The 16,175-nt window shown below is 42.3% G+C and overlaps 1 protein-coding gene across 32 annotated transcripts in view; it reads right to left on the minus strand.

Moving 5' to 3' along the window:
* Positions 1-16,175, minus strand: part of Rbfox2 (RNA binding fox-1 homolog 2) — a 234,156-nt gene that overhangs the window by 32,023 nt on the left and 185,958 nt on the right. For 22 of the 32 annotated variants that reach the window (XM_031348165.1, XM_031348147.1, XM_031348186.1 and 19 more), the window contains 2 exons: positions 6,485-6,631; positions 3,243-3,296 (listed from right to left, as the gene is read on the minus strand). In XM_031348165.1, the coding sequence (XP_031204025.1) occupies positions 3,243-3,296; positions 6,485-6,631 (201 nt within the window). The remainder of the gene's footprint in view (positions 1-3,242; positions 3,297-6,484; positions 6,632-16,175) is intronic. The other 10 variants (XM_031348195.1, XM_031348177.1, XM_031348283.1 and 7 more) reach the window with 1 other exon arrangement.

Below are 16,175 nucleotides of genomic sequence, written 5' to 3' on the forward strand. Positions count from 1 at the left end.
CATTCCTCAAAGAAAATCTTTTGACCATTATTTGGAAATAATTTATCTTTACGTGAAATCAAAAGCCAAGGCAATGGTCAAGAAACCAGAGCATTGCTCTTGTCTCTGAGAAGAAGTGTGCATCGTCCCCCTCCAGCCTGTCCTGAGGGATCTGCCTGAGAGAAGGAAGGAAGGCAGCTTGGGCACAAGTCAACACACATGGGGCCACCACAGAGATGGCCTCGGAGCTGGTGACAGGGAGTGAAGAGAGTGCAAAGTCCATGCTCAACAATGGGACGAACTCAGGAGAAAGTCTTTGGGCATGGGATGGTGCTAGCACAAACTACTAGGTCAAGGATCCTGGGGCTAACTGGCAGCCATCAGAGTTCTGCTGAAGAGTCCGTGAGATACCAGGGGGGAAATAAAAATCAGACTCAGGTGGACGGACACGCTCTGTTAAGTTTGCTTTTGACTTCTACTTCTCATTAAGAACCTGCTTTTCCTTTAAAAAGATACTTTAAAAAACCCACAAGGAGAGTAATACTGTAGTTTATTATTAAAATGGGACATTTTGAGGAAGGCAGGGGTATTACAGATAGCTGTAAGATAACAGGAACAAACTTGGGCTAATCTAAAATAAATCATCAGTCTATCTAGGTTACCTCATGATTATGTTAACATGCTGCTGTTGCTAGTGAAATTTGAGACTCAAGAAAGCTAGGTATAACTCACACTTGCTTTTCTAGATTCCTTTTGGGGAAATGAGCTCTTTTTGGGAGTCAGGAGTATTCTCATATATTTGATTTACACATTTTTAAAAGGCAAAGGCTATCTTTGTTTCAGCTGCTCAGAATTTTTAGTCACAGCTGTTTTTAGAAAGAAAAGAATAAAACAACAATCAGCTCACACAGAGTAATTTAAGAAATACTATGTTACAGCCTATTGTCCTTTGCATAATTCAAAGGACAGGCAAAGCAAAAGGCAAGAGTCAAATGGGAGGCAGTCAGTGCTTTGTATAGCACAGCAGACTCCACAGGAAGAGCTAGAGAGGGTGAGCAGAGAGTGCAGAGAGCACTGTTCACCACCTTTCCAAATGAACTCACTCTAAAGAAGACAGCTTGGAGATGTGGCCCACTGATTGAGTTCCTGCCTAGCAGGCATAAGGCCCTGGGTTCCAGTATAGGTAGGGAGGGTATTTTTTCCCCTCTAGGATAATGTGTTTAAATATTAATTTACATGTTACTATCACTTATCTCAGATTTATGACTAATTTTTTTCATTACTAAAAATTTTAATAAAGCCAATTTGTGCATAGAAAAATACTGTTTAAAAGTCAGGGCAGGGCAATTACTAAAACTATAGTACCACAATAAAGCCTTTCTGAAATTTTATAGTCAACTCCAAATATATAAAAGAAATGAGAAGCCAGGTGTTACGGTGCATGCCTTTAATCTCAGTGCTCTGGGAGGCAGAGGCAGATGGATCTCAGTGAGTTCAAGGCTAGCCTGGTCTACATAGAGAATGTTCCAGGACAGCCAGGGCTACATAGTGAAGCCCTGTCTCAACAAAACAAAACAAAAACCAAAACAAACAAAAACAAAAAAGAAAAAGAAAAAAGAAAGGAAAAGTTTATTCTTTTAGGTGGATCCCAAAGGAGACATTAGGGGTCTGACTCCACAATCACATTTTTGAAAGCTTTGGATTGGAATTCAGAGGTCCCATCCAGGGTTTTCTCAGCCCTTGATGCAGGTCCAGGGTGATTCTGATCTCTGCTTCACTCTGGATACACTTGCCAGTTAGCAGTGTCTATACTCCACTGCCAAAGACAGCAGGGGCAGTGAAGACACAGCTTGGAGCTACAGAGGCAACACACAGCTTTAGAGTCCTCAGAGGGAGAAAAGGCAGGCAGGTGCAATTATTTTAAAAAGAAATTACACAGGAGAGTTAACTGGTTACGGTGAGATTAAATATTGGTAGCAGGTGAATCCTGAAGTCAGCGAAAAGCCTTTAGAATGATCAATTTCCTTTGCTTCACAAGATTTAAATCCTTTTTTTCTGTAAGGAGCAAGTCCTTCCCTAGTGCCTGGGCACTTGCACTGGCCTTCCGGCTGGGATAGCTTAATAAAGGTTATCTGAAGTACATACAACTGAAAACCACAAATGTCTCAGTTAACTACTTTGGATAATCAGTGTGGTCAATGACTGTACTTATTGACTTCACTTTCATCTTCATTCAAGTGCTTCAACCTCAAGGCCATAGGCATTTTCTCACTTGTAGCTAAATTCTTAATAAAAATAAACATTCAGAAGTACAAGCATCACAAGTTTTATGGATTAGTCAACAGACTCTACTTTAAGATACTTACCAGGTTAAATGCTGGAGGAAGGTCTGTATAGACATATTAATCTTTTTTCTGTTTGTTTTAACTGAAAGCTGGAAGCTTAAAGTATAGTTATCTCTTTAACAATGAATAAATACCAGTTATCGGACACTCTCTAAGGGAGGTAAGAATACTGAGGCTTCAGAACCGTGTGCGTGTGTGCACCATGCAGGTGGGCGGGAGGTGAGGGCTAGCAACTCTAAAGCACAGGACTCTGCAGGGGATGGAAAGGTAAATGTTAACTCACTACTACATTCAGCTTTTCCGTAAATTATATCTTAGGGCTTCAATCATGGGCAAGAGCTACTTTGAAAGAAGCAGATATGACCAAATAAAAATTAGTTTTACATTTACTCTTCAATAAAGAAAATAATTGAGACTGAAACGTCAGCCATACACAGAACACAGTAGAGACTAGATACAGCAGCTTGCAAAGCAATACTACTCTCATTCTTAATATAAAACCTAACTTGTGAACCCAGGGTGGCTGCATCCTGAGGCTCACTCGTCTGGATGTGACTCCAGGAGACAGAACACTTCACTGCTGTGGGAGGAGCCTTGACTACATTTATTCCAAAGAGAATAAGTGAGTTGGTTATCTGAGAGAAAACCCCTCACTTATTTGTTCTCAGCAGCACCTAGGCTTTTCTTTCCCAAGCTGACTTACTTCCTGGTACCTCCCTCTTTAAGGCAGCCCAGGCTGGCTGAGGAACCTTGCCTTCTCTCCTTGGAACTAGCACACTCCTCTCTGGTTTGTCCTGTTCCCTGACACCCTCTCAATGTCAACAGCCTTTTTCTGGAGAGCCTAACCCAAGGAAGACACTTGGTAGACTTGTGCCCTGCTCCAGTGAAACAAGTCTCAGGTACGGATACAGGGCTTACCTTGGAGCCGCGCTCATTAAAGATTATTTCCACATCTAGGATTTTGCCAAACTGCTGCAGAGATAAAAACAAAAACATATACTTAGTTAGCCTTTGTCTAGATATTAGCTTTTCTTCTGAAGGAGACAGCCTTTTCTTCTTTGAACTAGTGCTTATTTAACTGCAAGTGTCAGGAGACAAAGTGAGCTTCTGAAAGCCCCTCCCCCCCAGGGGACAGGGCTGGTGCTTGCTTCATTCCTTCAGGGGCATCCACAGCAACCTGCTGAAGCCACTATCTGAGGACTGCAACCATGTGGCCAAGGCCTGGCCCCTTTCTAACTACTGCCTTAATTATTTTATTGTCTCAATTGTAAAAAAAGTTCTATTTTACCAAACAGAAACAGGACACTGTCGTGGCAGGGGTGTGGTCCTGCTCCTGTCCCACCTCCTTAAAAATTATACAAAATTCAGGTAATATAAATAAAATGGAAAAAAGAAAACAGAAAATAGAGGTCAGCCATGGCCTTCAATGCTTTTCCTCAAGCATGGGACCAGATGCATGCCACACACACAGTTTTGTCTTTGAAACTGTGGATGACCGACCCCAGTAAATATGCATTTGTTGCAATTTCTATAGATGACACAATGTTCTGTCATACTTAAAACATTTGGACACGTATTTTCCATTTTTTACTAGTTCTGTAACAGATATCAGGAATATTTTAAGACAATCTGTTCAATAACTATCTCAGAGCTAAAAGATACAAAGCCACAAAGCTCTATTCTCATGCACACCTATGTAGGAATTACGCCTGGAGGGGGTGACAGTGGGACAATCTGCTAACCCATAGCCGGAGGGGGAGGCCCTGGGGATCTCCCTGGCAGCACTGCAGCTGACCTGCCCCCCATTAACTGCTTCATTTGAATTTTAAACCAAATTATAAGGTTTGGAGGTTGGAGAAAAAGCTCTGCAAAATAGAAAAACATAACCCAGAAATGCTGTTTTCATACTGAAGTGTCAGTGTCTCAATCAGTCAAACATGCTCAGATTCTGTGCCTAGCCCATTAAGAACTAACATGGAGCATTAGCATTTTAAAAAACCTTTTCTATTGCACTACCCCCCAACCCAGGGTCTCTTTGTGTAGTCCTGGCCTACCTGCCCTGGAACTTGCTCTGTAGACCAGACTGTTCTTGAACTCAGAGATCCGCTGCCTCTGCCTCCCAGGTGCTGGGATTAAAGGCGTGTGCCACCGCAGCCCCACCTCCATTGCATTCTTATAACATCTTTATATATAAAAGTTGTGTTATTTGTGTGTGTGTTTATGTGTGTGCGGGCATGCCCATATCTGCGTGGGTGCCCCTGAGGACCAGAAGACAGTGTTGGAACTCTTGGGCCTGGAGTCACAGCGGTTGTGACTCAGCACAGGGTGCTGGGAATTGAACTCTGGATCTCTGTAACTGCAGCAAGTGCTCTAACAGCTAGGCCATGTCTCCAGCTCTTTCAGAACAACTTTTTGGAGCAAGGTCTGCCCTCCTTTTATGGTTAAGAAGAACAGAGCTGAAGTAGGTGTGGTAGAAGTTCACAGAGCTAACTGAAAGCATGGATTCCTGCTCTTTTCCAGGGTTACTGTTTAAGGATGGGCATCAACCACGTGGAAAAGGATGGGCATCAACCACGTGGAAGAAAAGAGACACATAGATATCTTTGGAAAAGAAAAGATTAATCCCCACTGTATGCCTTAGGAAGAGGCATGAGCCATTTTGCAGAATCACTGAAGGGCCTATGCAACTTGTGGGAGGCCACTATCCTTCTGGCTTAGGAGGAAACCCTGCCTGCCCTTCTTCACACTCAAGACCAGGTCTCTGCATCTCTGATGGTCAGAAGAGCAGCAAGCAACCCATTCTCTCAGGATGTGCCTTCACCCATGTGACCCCAGACCCATAGCTGTCCTTCCTATCTCCACTGCTCTTCTCTGAAGATGGAACACAGCCTGCACTGTGCTATGTGGTGAAGCTCTTTAAGTATCCCAAGATTACACCTCAACTCTGACCTTTTCTTTAGCGGCAAAAGTATATCCAGGTACTCAGCTGTGAGAGAACTTGTCTCTGAGCCTTGCTACCATGAGGTGGCATGACCAATACAAAGCAAGGCATCTGCTTTGACAAAGTACCAGTCAGCTGTCCTCATGAAATGTTTAGGGAACCATTGACTATTCCCTGTCCCAGGTCAAGTTAATCGCTAAAATAAAGCAGACAGCAACACACAGGCTTAGAAAAAATTAGCAGCTATTCCACCTTCAACAACATGAATTCGTGCTATTATAGTTTTGTGTTTGATGGTGATTTTGGGAGGCTGTAACAGCTGAAGGAGCTCATGGGTAGGGAACCAGTGTTCCACAGCATATTTTAGATGCTGGTCTTGACACTACTGAGGGAGGAAGGAACGGAAAACCGTTCCTGGGTATCACCTGCTTTTACAGGTGTTACTTCATTTTCTTCTAAACACTCAAGTTAGACATTTTTAAATATAAATTTAATCTCATATAAACTTCAAATCAAGGTTTAAAAAGAGATTACATGAATCTCCTAAGGTCCTACGTAACTAGGATTTGATCCTGGGCTCTTTAAAATCCCATTCCATACCTGCTTCATTTAAATGAGCCTCCTGTAAACCTGAATTATCCACACTACATGTGTCTTGAGACAGTACAGAGGTAGAGAGCTGTACTAATCATCCTGAACAAGAGAAACAGGGAGGACAGTGGGACAGGAGAGTGAGCATGTTGCTGTACTGAGAACCACACAGAATCATGTAAAGACCTTGTACAGTGTGCAGGTTCACACTGCATTCTGGGCTGTGCAGTATTCTTTAGGCTTCTTGAAGGATTTCCAATGCACCTACAGGTTTAGGAATCATGCTATAGAAGACAGGATATTTGCTCTTCTAGTGAAACCAAGAATATTACCGACATGTTTACTAAGGCTGGTGTGTGAGGAAGGAGGCCATCTCAGTGGATGTCACATCTTACAAGAACCATCTCAGTCCTAGATGACAGCTGCATGTAGCTTGTGTGTCTGTGTGACAACCAGAAATGCAAATGCCTGTGGCAGGTGACCAGGAAAGGTTTCCAGGCAACAGCAACAGTGATTCCAGGCTCTCTCTTAACTTCCTTACAGTTTTACTGAGGTCCTAATGAGTTGTGATACCTCTGGTGGATTAACTTGTTTTAATTAAATCCATAAAAAGATATCAGAGACTTACCCCAAACATCTGCCGGAGGTCAGGGTCTCGGAAGCGGAAGGGAATATTAGAGACATGTAGTCGCTTGGGCGTGGATTTACTCTCTGAATTTTCACTACTTTGTGTCTGTGACTGTTGTCCGTCTGTCTGTGCTCCACCTTCTGTCTGCTAAAGAAATAAGTAAACACAAGGAACAATGAACACCTGCAATGATCTCCTAAATTGATGTGAGTGTATTTCTGCTCTTCCGCAGTAACTGCCAAGCAGGAGACCTGCAAACAAGCACTGGTAACTGTCCTTTAAAGGAGGAAAGGCCTGAGGTGTCACTGAGGTTCAAAAATGCTTCTAGGCTACAAACAAAATCTGGGTCTTCTGATTCTTTTTAGTACATGAGCAAAATGGGCAAAGGCAGTGGCCCTCTGGTTTGCTGAAGCCTGCATGGAGATGTAAAAATAGCTCTTCTTGTCTCAGGCTCTGAGGAGAGCCTTCTATTTTGAGACTTCTCTGTTTTGAAAACAAAACATCCTTTGTGCTTGGTTGTAGAGGTCACTGACTTTAGCTTTATCACCTCAGACTCTCAAGGAAACCAGTAAGGCAGAACTTTAACACCCTATCCTACTCTCCTTATTGGTTTTAAAGTTTATTATGCTGCTGTCAAAAGTACTGCAACGATATTACTTATTAATGTAGGAAAACATACTGATGACAGTCTATTTGCCTAAAAATTGAGGTGGCTTGTTATTCTGAATTCATCTTTATTTTCATCTCTCTCTGATTCAATTCCAGATGACTCTAGTATTAGGGACCTTCATGCTTCCACTTTAAGGCTTTATGGGACCCTGACTATTAGAAAACACACTGGTCTGTTTGTTTCCATGGTGACACAGAGCACGAACATCCTTTTCTTTAATCTTACTGTGTCTTTCTGAGCATATGCACAAGGTTGGGTCTGAACCATCTCGCCTGCCTCAGGGAGTGAACAGTTTTAACGAAACATACCAGATACACATCTGATCTAGCTTTTCCCATACGAAGTTCTCTAAGTTGCTAAACACTACTTGATAGGCATTTACATTTTATAGACAAATTCCTTGTAGTCCTCATCTGGTAATTTAGCCTTTTTAAAAATATTTTTATCATTCCACATACAGTGCATGCCCACTCTGACAATCTGAGTGACAGCAAGCTCTTAAGGACTGATCAGCTGCTCTTGTTATCTGACTGGAGACAGGCTGAGTGTAGTGATTCTTCTAGGTACATGGGAAGGCTCTTGGCTTGTGTTTAGGCTGAAGACCCTGAATCAAAGGTGCTTTTTGGGTTCAGATGTTAGCAGCTACCTTGAAATGAAGTCAATGACTTATATAAAGGGCAATCAAGAATTAACTTAGAATGAACATTTGCTTTTTAAGTATTGATCTAAAGATGACAGCTTTATACTTCATTTCATATATGCCTTGCAGGTGCCTTAAATGTGTAATGGCTTATATAATGTAAAAAATAGCAAAAAAGAATGGGCTATAGAGCAATGCTTTGCAAAAGTATAAGGTTTTCAGCTGCCAATGGGAGTACAAAGCAGACTAAAAACAAACTCCATGAAGAGAGGAAACAGCACCATGGGCACCAGCATACAGCACACCAAGATGCATCAACTGTAACTAAAGTGTGTTCAAGCATCTTTCCAGTTGCCTCTTCAGGCTCACAGCTAGGTCATATAAACCTCTTCAAACATTAAACACACCAGATTTAATCTTCAGAAAGCCAATGTGTCACACGAAATTAAAAGATTGGTTCTACAAGGTCTAAGCCAGCTTTGCATATGACTTACATGTGCCCTCCATGTAATCTGTCATAGTGCACGCACACTGGCAGGGTAATCAGGGAGCAATGTTTACTTCAGGGGCTGCTGATGGAGGCTCTCAACTATTGTTCTTGAGGGCTCTTTTCTGTCTTAAAGACAAAACTTTAGAAGGTTATAAGCTACAGTGGCTGATTCTGCAGTCTGCAATGAACACTTACTCTTAACTCTAGAAAAAACGTGACAGCCATCTCCAGAAGTTTTAAGTCTTCTAAGGTAATTTAAAAATGGAGGTTTGCTGGGAAGGCTGTGGTGGTGGTGGTGGTGGTGGTGTAGGCTTTTAATCCCAACACTTACAAAGTAGAGGCAGTTGGATCTCTGAGTTTGAGGTCTGCCTGGTCTAGAGAATGAGACCCTGATTCAAAAACACCAAGCAAGCAAGCAAGCAAGCAAGCAAGCAAGCAAGCAAGCAACCAACCAACCAACCAACCAACCAACCAACCAACCAACCAACCAAAGAAGCAACCAAATAAACAAATAAATATTTAACATCAGTAAAAATACACAAATCAGGGGCTGGAGAGATGGCTCAGTTGCTAAGAGAACTTGTTGCTCTGGCAGAGGATCTAAGTTTGGCTCCCAGCACCCACATGGTGGCTCTCAACCCTCTGTAACTCCAATTCCAGGGATTCTGATGCTCTCTTCTGGCCTCTGCAGTGCCAGGCGTACTTACAGTCATGAAGGGAGACACTCAAGACACTGAAATCATAAGCACAGGGCTTTGGGGATCTTAATCAGAAAATATACTCACAAAGCTATGAAATCAGGTAAGAAGCAGGGCCCACTCCACCCCTCAGTCCTTGCCAAAGTCATCACTGTGCTAGTTTGCATACCTGCCTTCCCTTCCTTAAGGTACTCCACTGCATAAATAAACAGAATTTATCTGAATTGCTGCCTGCTAACAGTAATGTTCCTGTGAGCATCTCATCCTGTCTTTTGGTACTGGTTGCACATCCAGGAATGGGCCAGTTAGGTCAATGACATGTGCACATTCAGCCTTAGTAATGCCACCCAATCAAAGTAGCTCTACCGTGCTGAACTTGGTCCTGCTGGGCATGTGCTGTAGGTCCATGTAGTACAGTGGTTGGAGCTATTTTGGCAGGAAATGATAGCTTCACAGTGAAGCTTTTCATACATTTTTGGGACATAGGTAATTTTCTGTGAGATACCTATACAAATCCTTTATCCATTTTCAATTGGGATGTTGGCTTTTGCTTATGATTGTAGGTGTTCTTTATAAAACAAGTAATGAGCCCATAAATATATGTGCTGCAATGATTCCAATGATTATTTTACTTACTGTGTGAACAGTGTGTATGTGTGCTGTGTGTGGGGCTGCACTTGTCCATCTCATCAGTGATCTCAACACTGACCTTCAGGCAGAGGGCTCCTGTATCCTGAAAGGGCTTCACATTGTCTCTCCTCTCCTTATAGCACATGGTCCCCCTCCCCCTCTCCTCTTACATAATTTTACTGAAAAACAGAAAGTTCCTACAGGATAATTATTTCTTGAATGCATACTAGATGTTAGACTTCACATAAGTTTATGAGCTGTCAGATGCTAAGTATTTTAATGTAAAGTTTCAATAACCCTACATAGTAGGTACTATTTCAATTCTCATTTTCCTGATAAAGAGTCTGAGGGGCAAAAGACTAATAAGAGAACGAGCCAGAGAATGAAGAGCCAAAGCAGACCTCTAGAGTTAGTATGAGGTGAAGCAGAGCAATTCAGGAGAAGCCCAGACAAGCCAGACTGAATCAGTTAGTGTGGACAGGCCTTTTGGGCCAGAAGAGCAGAGTTGATCAGCCAGTCAGAGATCAGAACAAGCTAGGAAGGGAAGAGCTTATTCATCAGTAAATCTCAGAGGCTGAAAATATTCTAGGCCTAGATAAGATTGTCTGGAGTCTAGAAGCTTCCAGGACTAGGTCTCAGAGAGCAGACAGAGACAGGAAGCCTTCAAGATGACAATTACAACCGGTGAATCAAAGGTACTTTTACAGAGCTTCAGTCACTGGTACTACAGGATAACATACAGTTCCTGTAGGAACTTCTGTTTTTCAGTAAAATCATGTAAGAGGAGAGGGGAGGGGACCAGGGGGTATAAGGAGAGGAGGGACAATCTGAAGCCCTTTCAGGATGCCTGTAGCATTCCCTTGGAAGATCTCATGGCTTTATGAAGAACACACTATGTAGTTCTTGCACTACGTTTTCAGTGGGCAGAGGGGTCAAGGTTCCATAGGGTCCTTTCTATTGGTCTTATAGCCACTGTCAGCAGCACAATGGAAAGGAACTGGTTCTGGAAGTACATAATTCATTACAGACCCAAGAGGGGGTTTTCAATTTGCTGGAGAGGCAGCACCCAGGAGCTACCATGTGAACTGCTTGTTCTTTAGAGGGGTTTTCCCAGGCTAATCTTGAACTCCTGGGATCATGTAGTTCTCCTGCCTCAGCCTCCCAAGTAGTTGCCACTACCCTGGATGAAATTAGGTAGTTATCAACAGTTTGTATTTGGGTAGATTCACAATCTGCAGAAAAAAACAAACTGCTTTAACTTTTATATCATATTTCAAAACTCATGTTATTCAAATCCAATTTTGAGTTAAGAATGTGGGGTGTGTGTATGTGTGTGTGTGTGTGTTTGTGTGTGTGTACTTACATACAGTAAGTGTGTGCTATGGTGCCTCCTTTAAAAGTCTAGGATTGGACTCATTAGGCATACATAGCAAGTGCAACCTCAAACGTGATGAGTTTAATGCCAAAGTAAAACCAATTGGAAAGATCACAACCTTTAAATGCAGGTAAGTGATAACTTTAGATGCATCTATGAATACACACATGAACACACTGAAAACCACAAAGCAGCATGCCTCTAAGAACAGGTCTGAGGTGGCAGACATCAGCTGGTGCTCTGTGGGAAATCTGGGGACACTAAGCAAAACGCAGTCTTGGGGTCCTGGCTTTCTAACAGGTGAACCCACTTTCCCCAACCTTGCATGTCTCACATACATCACCTATTTACCTAGTCATCTCCTCCCACCCCCTTTTAGGGAGTAATACAAGGTTCTGCTATAGCCTTAAACTCACAAACCTACTGTTTCTACCTCTAATGCACTGAGATTTCTGCAATGCATTATTATGTACACATTTTATCTTAAAATCCAGTTTGGAAAATCCTGTTTTATCAGAATGGATTTTAGGACACAAAATGATGATGGCTTAACTTGCACTGTCAGTGTCTTAGTTAGGGTTACTATTGCTATAATGAAACACCATGACCAAAAGCAACGTGAAGGGCAAGGGCTTATTTCACTCACAGTTCCATACAACATAGTGGCTCTTAACCTTCCAAACGCTGTGCTCCCTTAACATAGTTCCTCATGTAGTGGTGACCCCCAACCACAGCATTATTTCATTGCTAGTTCATAACTGTAGTGTAAATATCTGATATGCAGATGGTCTTAGGTGACCCCAGTGAAAGAGTTGAGGGCACGTACATTACAGTTCACCATTTAAAGCAGCAGGGCAGGAACCTGGAGGTAGGCGCTGATGCACAGGCCATGCAGGGGTGCTGCCTACTGACTTACTTCCCATTGTTTGCTCAGCCAGCTTTCTTATACAACCCAGGACCACCCGTTTTTACTGTTAACCTAACATTTTTATGAAAAATTAACTATTCCAAAGCAACACTTAGTTAAATATTAGTGCTCTCCACAACATGAGCATTTTTTCTGTTTGATACATTGTTTTGACCCATAGACTGCTAAGAACAGTACTCTTAGGAAACTGTGGGTTATCATCTTGGACATCTGATCATCTTGACAAGCGGTGGTTTCTTGCTGGTGATGGACTCTGGGGCCTCTCTCATATACACTAAGAGGCAAACATCCAACCAGCAGTCTCGGGAAGGCTGATGGCAATGTTAAACCAAGCCAATAAACTTCTCATGCTTTTTTCTTAAGCTACTGTTGACTGGACGACCAAGTAATTTGTGTGCATTTTTCACTTGTGCATGGTTTTGTAACATTCAATATTTGTAAATGGTGAAAATTGCTGGTTTGCTGATCAGGCAGTATTTATTTATTTATTTTGTTTTTTCAAGACTGGGTTTCTCTGTGTAGCCCTGACTGTACTGGAACTCCCTGCCTCCGAATGCTGGGACTAAAGGTGTGTGCAACACTTAGTTAAATATTAGTGACACTGGACATTTCACTATATTACACCTAACACCCCACCACCCTATTTGCTAATATCTGTACTGATCCCATTGAGAAACATTTCAAAGTACAGCCAGAGATCCCTAATGATAGGCACACAGAGTGTGGGGCAATTTCACTGCTGTGCAAACATCAAAGCTAGATACAACAGCCCACTACATACCTAGGCTTTAGAGCAGTGGTTCAGCCTTCCTAATGCTGTGACCCTTTAATATAGTTCCTCATATTGTGGTGACCCCTAACTATAAAATTATTTTCATTGATGTTTCATTACTGTAATTTTGCTACTGTTATGAATCATAATGTAAATATGATATGTAGATGATCTTAGGTAACCCCTGTGAAAGGGTTGGTCATTGGACCCCTGGAAGGGTCGTGACCCACAGGTTGAGACCCTGATAGCAGAAGCTGGCCAGGACCTCCTGACCCTGTTGCCTCCATTTCCAGAGAACTGGAATAAAAACACATGTTACCATGGCTAGGTATATTTTTAAAACTCTTGTAATAACATTTAACTTTAAAAACAAACACTGTACAGCTATAGAAAAATTTTCTTTTTATCTGCAATGGTTAATATTGTCAACATGATACAACCTAGAGTCACCTGGGGAAGGGGTGCTATCTTAATTGACATGGGAAGACCCAGCCAGCTAGGTGTGGGTGGCATCATTTCCTTTCAGGGTCATAAACTGTAGAAGAATGAAGAAAGTGAGCTGAGCACAAGCAAGCATGTATATATTCATTTCTCTCTGTTCCTAACTGAATATGATGATGTGGGCTAGCTATTTAAAATTCTTGCTTTGGCTTCCCCACAATGATAAACTACAACCTGGAACTATACGTTGAAATATACCCTCTTTCCCAGGTTGTTTTTGGTCAAGGTGTTTTACCACAGAAAATAAACTAGGATTAATATCCTTATTCAATGCTTTACTTATACTTAAAATTTTTAGCTTTTTATTACATTTCAAACTTACTCATAAAACCTAAGACATAGGGCTAGAGAACTGGCTTAGCGGTAAGAGTACTGGCTGTTTTTCCAGAGAACCTGGGTTCAATTCCCAGCACCTACAAGGTGGCTCACAATTGTCTGCAACTCCAGTTCCAGGGCTCTGACACCGTTTTCTGGCCTTCATGGGCATTAAGCATATATGTGGTACACTGACATAAATGTAGGTGAACACTTACACAAATAAAATAATAAAACAAATAAAAAAACCTAAGACACAGACAACACATATCATTGCTTGGCCAACACAGAATCAGCATATTGATATCCCCATATCCTGCCCTACTATGATGTCTTCAGGGGCAATTAAGACACATGAAAATGTCATCTTCTAAGACAACAGAGTCTTCTTCAGGTGGTTATGAGGGTTGCTGAGAGTCTTACTTAGATGTCTGTTCTGTAAACTACAACACAGGCCAGCATGGCACGATATGAACTCAGACCCTCTGTGGTTCCCCGTATAAGACACATGCAAGATCAAGCAGTTAACATTCTAGGATGGAGCAGGGAGGGGCATCTGAGGAGCTACTGATAGCTGCTGGCTTCTGAGTGAGGAGGAGCTGCTTTTCTTTAAAAGTCTGAGCATGCTGTAATGAATGTTTCTACACTCATGAGTATATGAGCAGCACAAATTAGAGACACAAAATTGGGATGGAGTGAAGAGTGAGGAGTGGATCTTGGAGGAAGATGGAGAAAGAGTAAGGGTTGAATGCGATCAAAACATATGTATAAAATCATATGAAATTTTCAAAAGTTAATAAAAATATTGTTATTTTAAAATACACTGTTTTCTTGTCAATTCCTCCGGAAGAGCCAGCATGTAGCTGTTTTATTGTAGTCCCCTCAGTACACCTATATCTTATTTCTCTCTCTTTCTAGAAGCAAATGCACAGTGCTATGCTGTGCTTTCAGAGGATAGCACAGAAGCACAGAGGGTTGTGCTCACACCAAGATCAGTCCAAATACATAGCATAGCGCCTTTCAGCAGGACTCTATGGCAACTATGTCGCTGGGTGAGAGAAATTTTCTGGCTCCATTATAATACTCTTTTCTTTTTAAAGATAGGGTGTCATTATATAACCCTGGCTGGTCTGGAACTTGCTATGTAGACCAGGCTTCCTTCAGACACAGAGACCTGCCTGCCCCTGACACACCCAGCCCTGAGATAATCTTAAAGGACCATGGTCCTACATCTGGCCTATCACTGACTAGGATGCTGCCATACTGTCTGAGTACACTTAGGAGCTATAAAGCTCACAGGGATACAAAATTTTCTAATATATGCAGGGAAATTTAAATGTTGCTTATAGCATCTTTGATCAATTTCCTCCTTAAAAAGACGAGTCTACTCATTCTCAAGAGAACGGCTACCACATATTCAAAGGAGAGTATTAGCCTGCCCTGTCCACCAGTGGTTCTTAGTTTTTTTGTTTTGTTTTGTTTTTTGTTTTTTGAGACAAGGGTTTCTCTGTATAGCCCTGGCTGTCCTGGAACTCACTGTATAGACCAGGCTGGCCTCAAACTCAGAAATCCACCTGCCTCTGCCTCCCAAGTACTAGGTAGGATTAAAGGCGTGTGCCACCACAGCCAGGCGCCAGTGGTTCTTGTATGGAAAGACAGCAGTGAGTTCAGCCTGCAGTGAGTTCAGCCTGCAGCTCCACCACAGTGCTCTCACTTGTGGCAAAGAAAGCATTTTGAGTAGAAGACAGATGCTATGACACCTTTCATTCTCCCCTAGGGAATATGAAGAGGACCAGTTACTCACTCGCTGCTTCACCAACGACCTTCTTGAGTTTCCTTTTGTTTTGTGCATGTGTAACACGAAGGGTACAACTACCGCCACCAGCATGGTTTACTACCACTGTTTGGATCCCTGCTAGGCACTGGCAATTTGACCTACTATCGCTTTTGGACTGATGGCAAAAGCCAACAAACACAGTGAAATGGCAGGTGTTACACTGTAAACACATGGAAACTGTTTAACCCAGCGGTCCCCCTAAGAAAGTCTTGGGAACTGCCAGTGATCTGTGACCACATACAAACGCCCCCATCCTGCTTTCTCCTCCAACCCACTGCAAGCTTGTTATCCATCCATCCACCCATCCACCCACCCACCCATCCATCCATCCATCCATCCATCCACCCACCCACCCACCCACCCACCCGTCTCTTACTCTATATGTGCCTGATGTTCACAGAGGTCAGATGAGATTGAACTAGACCTGAAGTTATGGGTGGTTGTGAACCACCAAATACAAACTAGAAATTGAACCTGGGTCCTCTGCAAGGGTAACAAGTGCTCTTAGCTGCTGAGCCAACTTGCCAACCCCAATAGTGTATTTCTAAACCTTACTACCAATCAGCCGCAGAAGCTAATTATACCGTTAAGGTCTCTCTCATTCAAAGTGTTTTTGTTTTGTTTTGAAAAAGGGCAGACATTAGGCTTTTGAGAAAAATATAATCCAGTAAATAGAATTTTAAAACCTGACTACTTCAAATGCTTTGGCCACTTAAGCTTGCTGTCCTTTAGAAATATTTGCACATGTAGGAACTGGATTCCTGTCTTCTCTGTAGGCCAGGAGCAGGCAGGCCCTAACTAGCTAGTGCTTTTGCCAATACATAAGAGACGGATG

The sequence above is a fragment of the Mastomys coucha genome, unplaced genomic scaffold, assembly GCF_008632895.1.
Source record: "Mastomys coucha isolate ucsf_1 unplaced genomic scaffold, UCSF_Mcou_1 pScaffold11, whole genome shotgun sequence".
Lineage (NCBI taxonomy): Eukaryota > Metazoa > Chordata > Mammalia > Rodentia > Muridae > Mastomys > Mastomys coucha.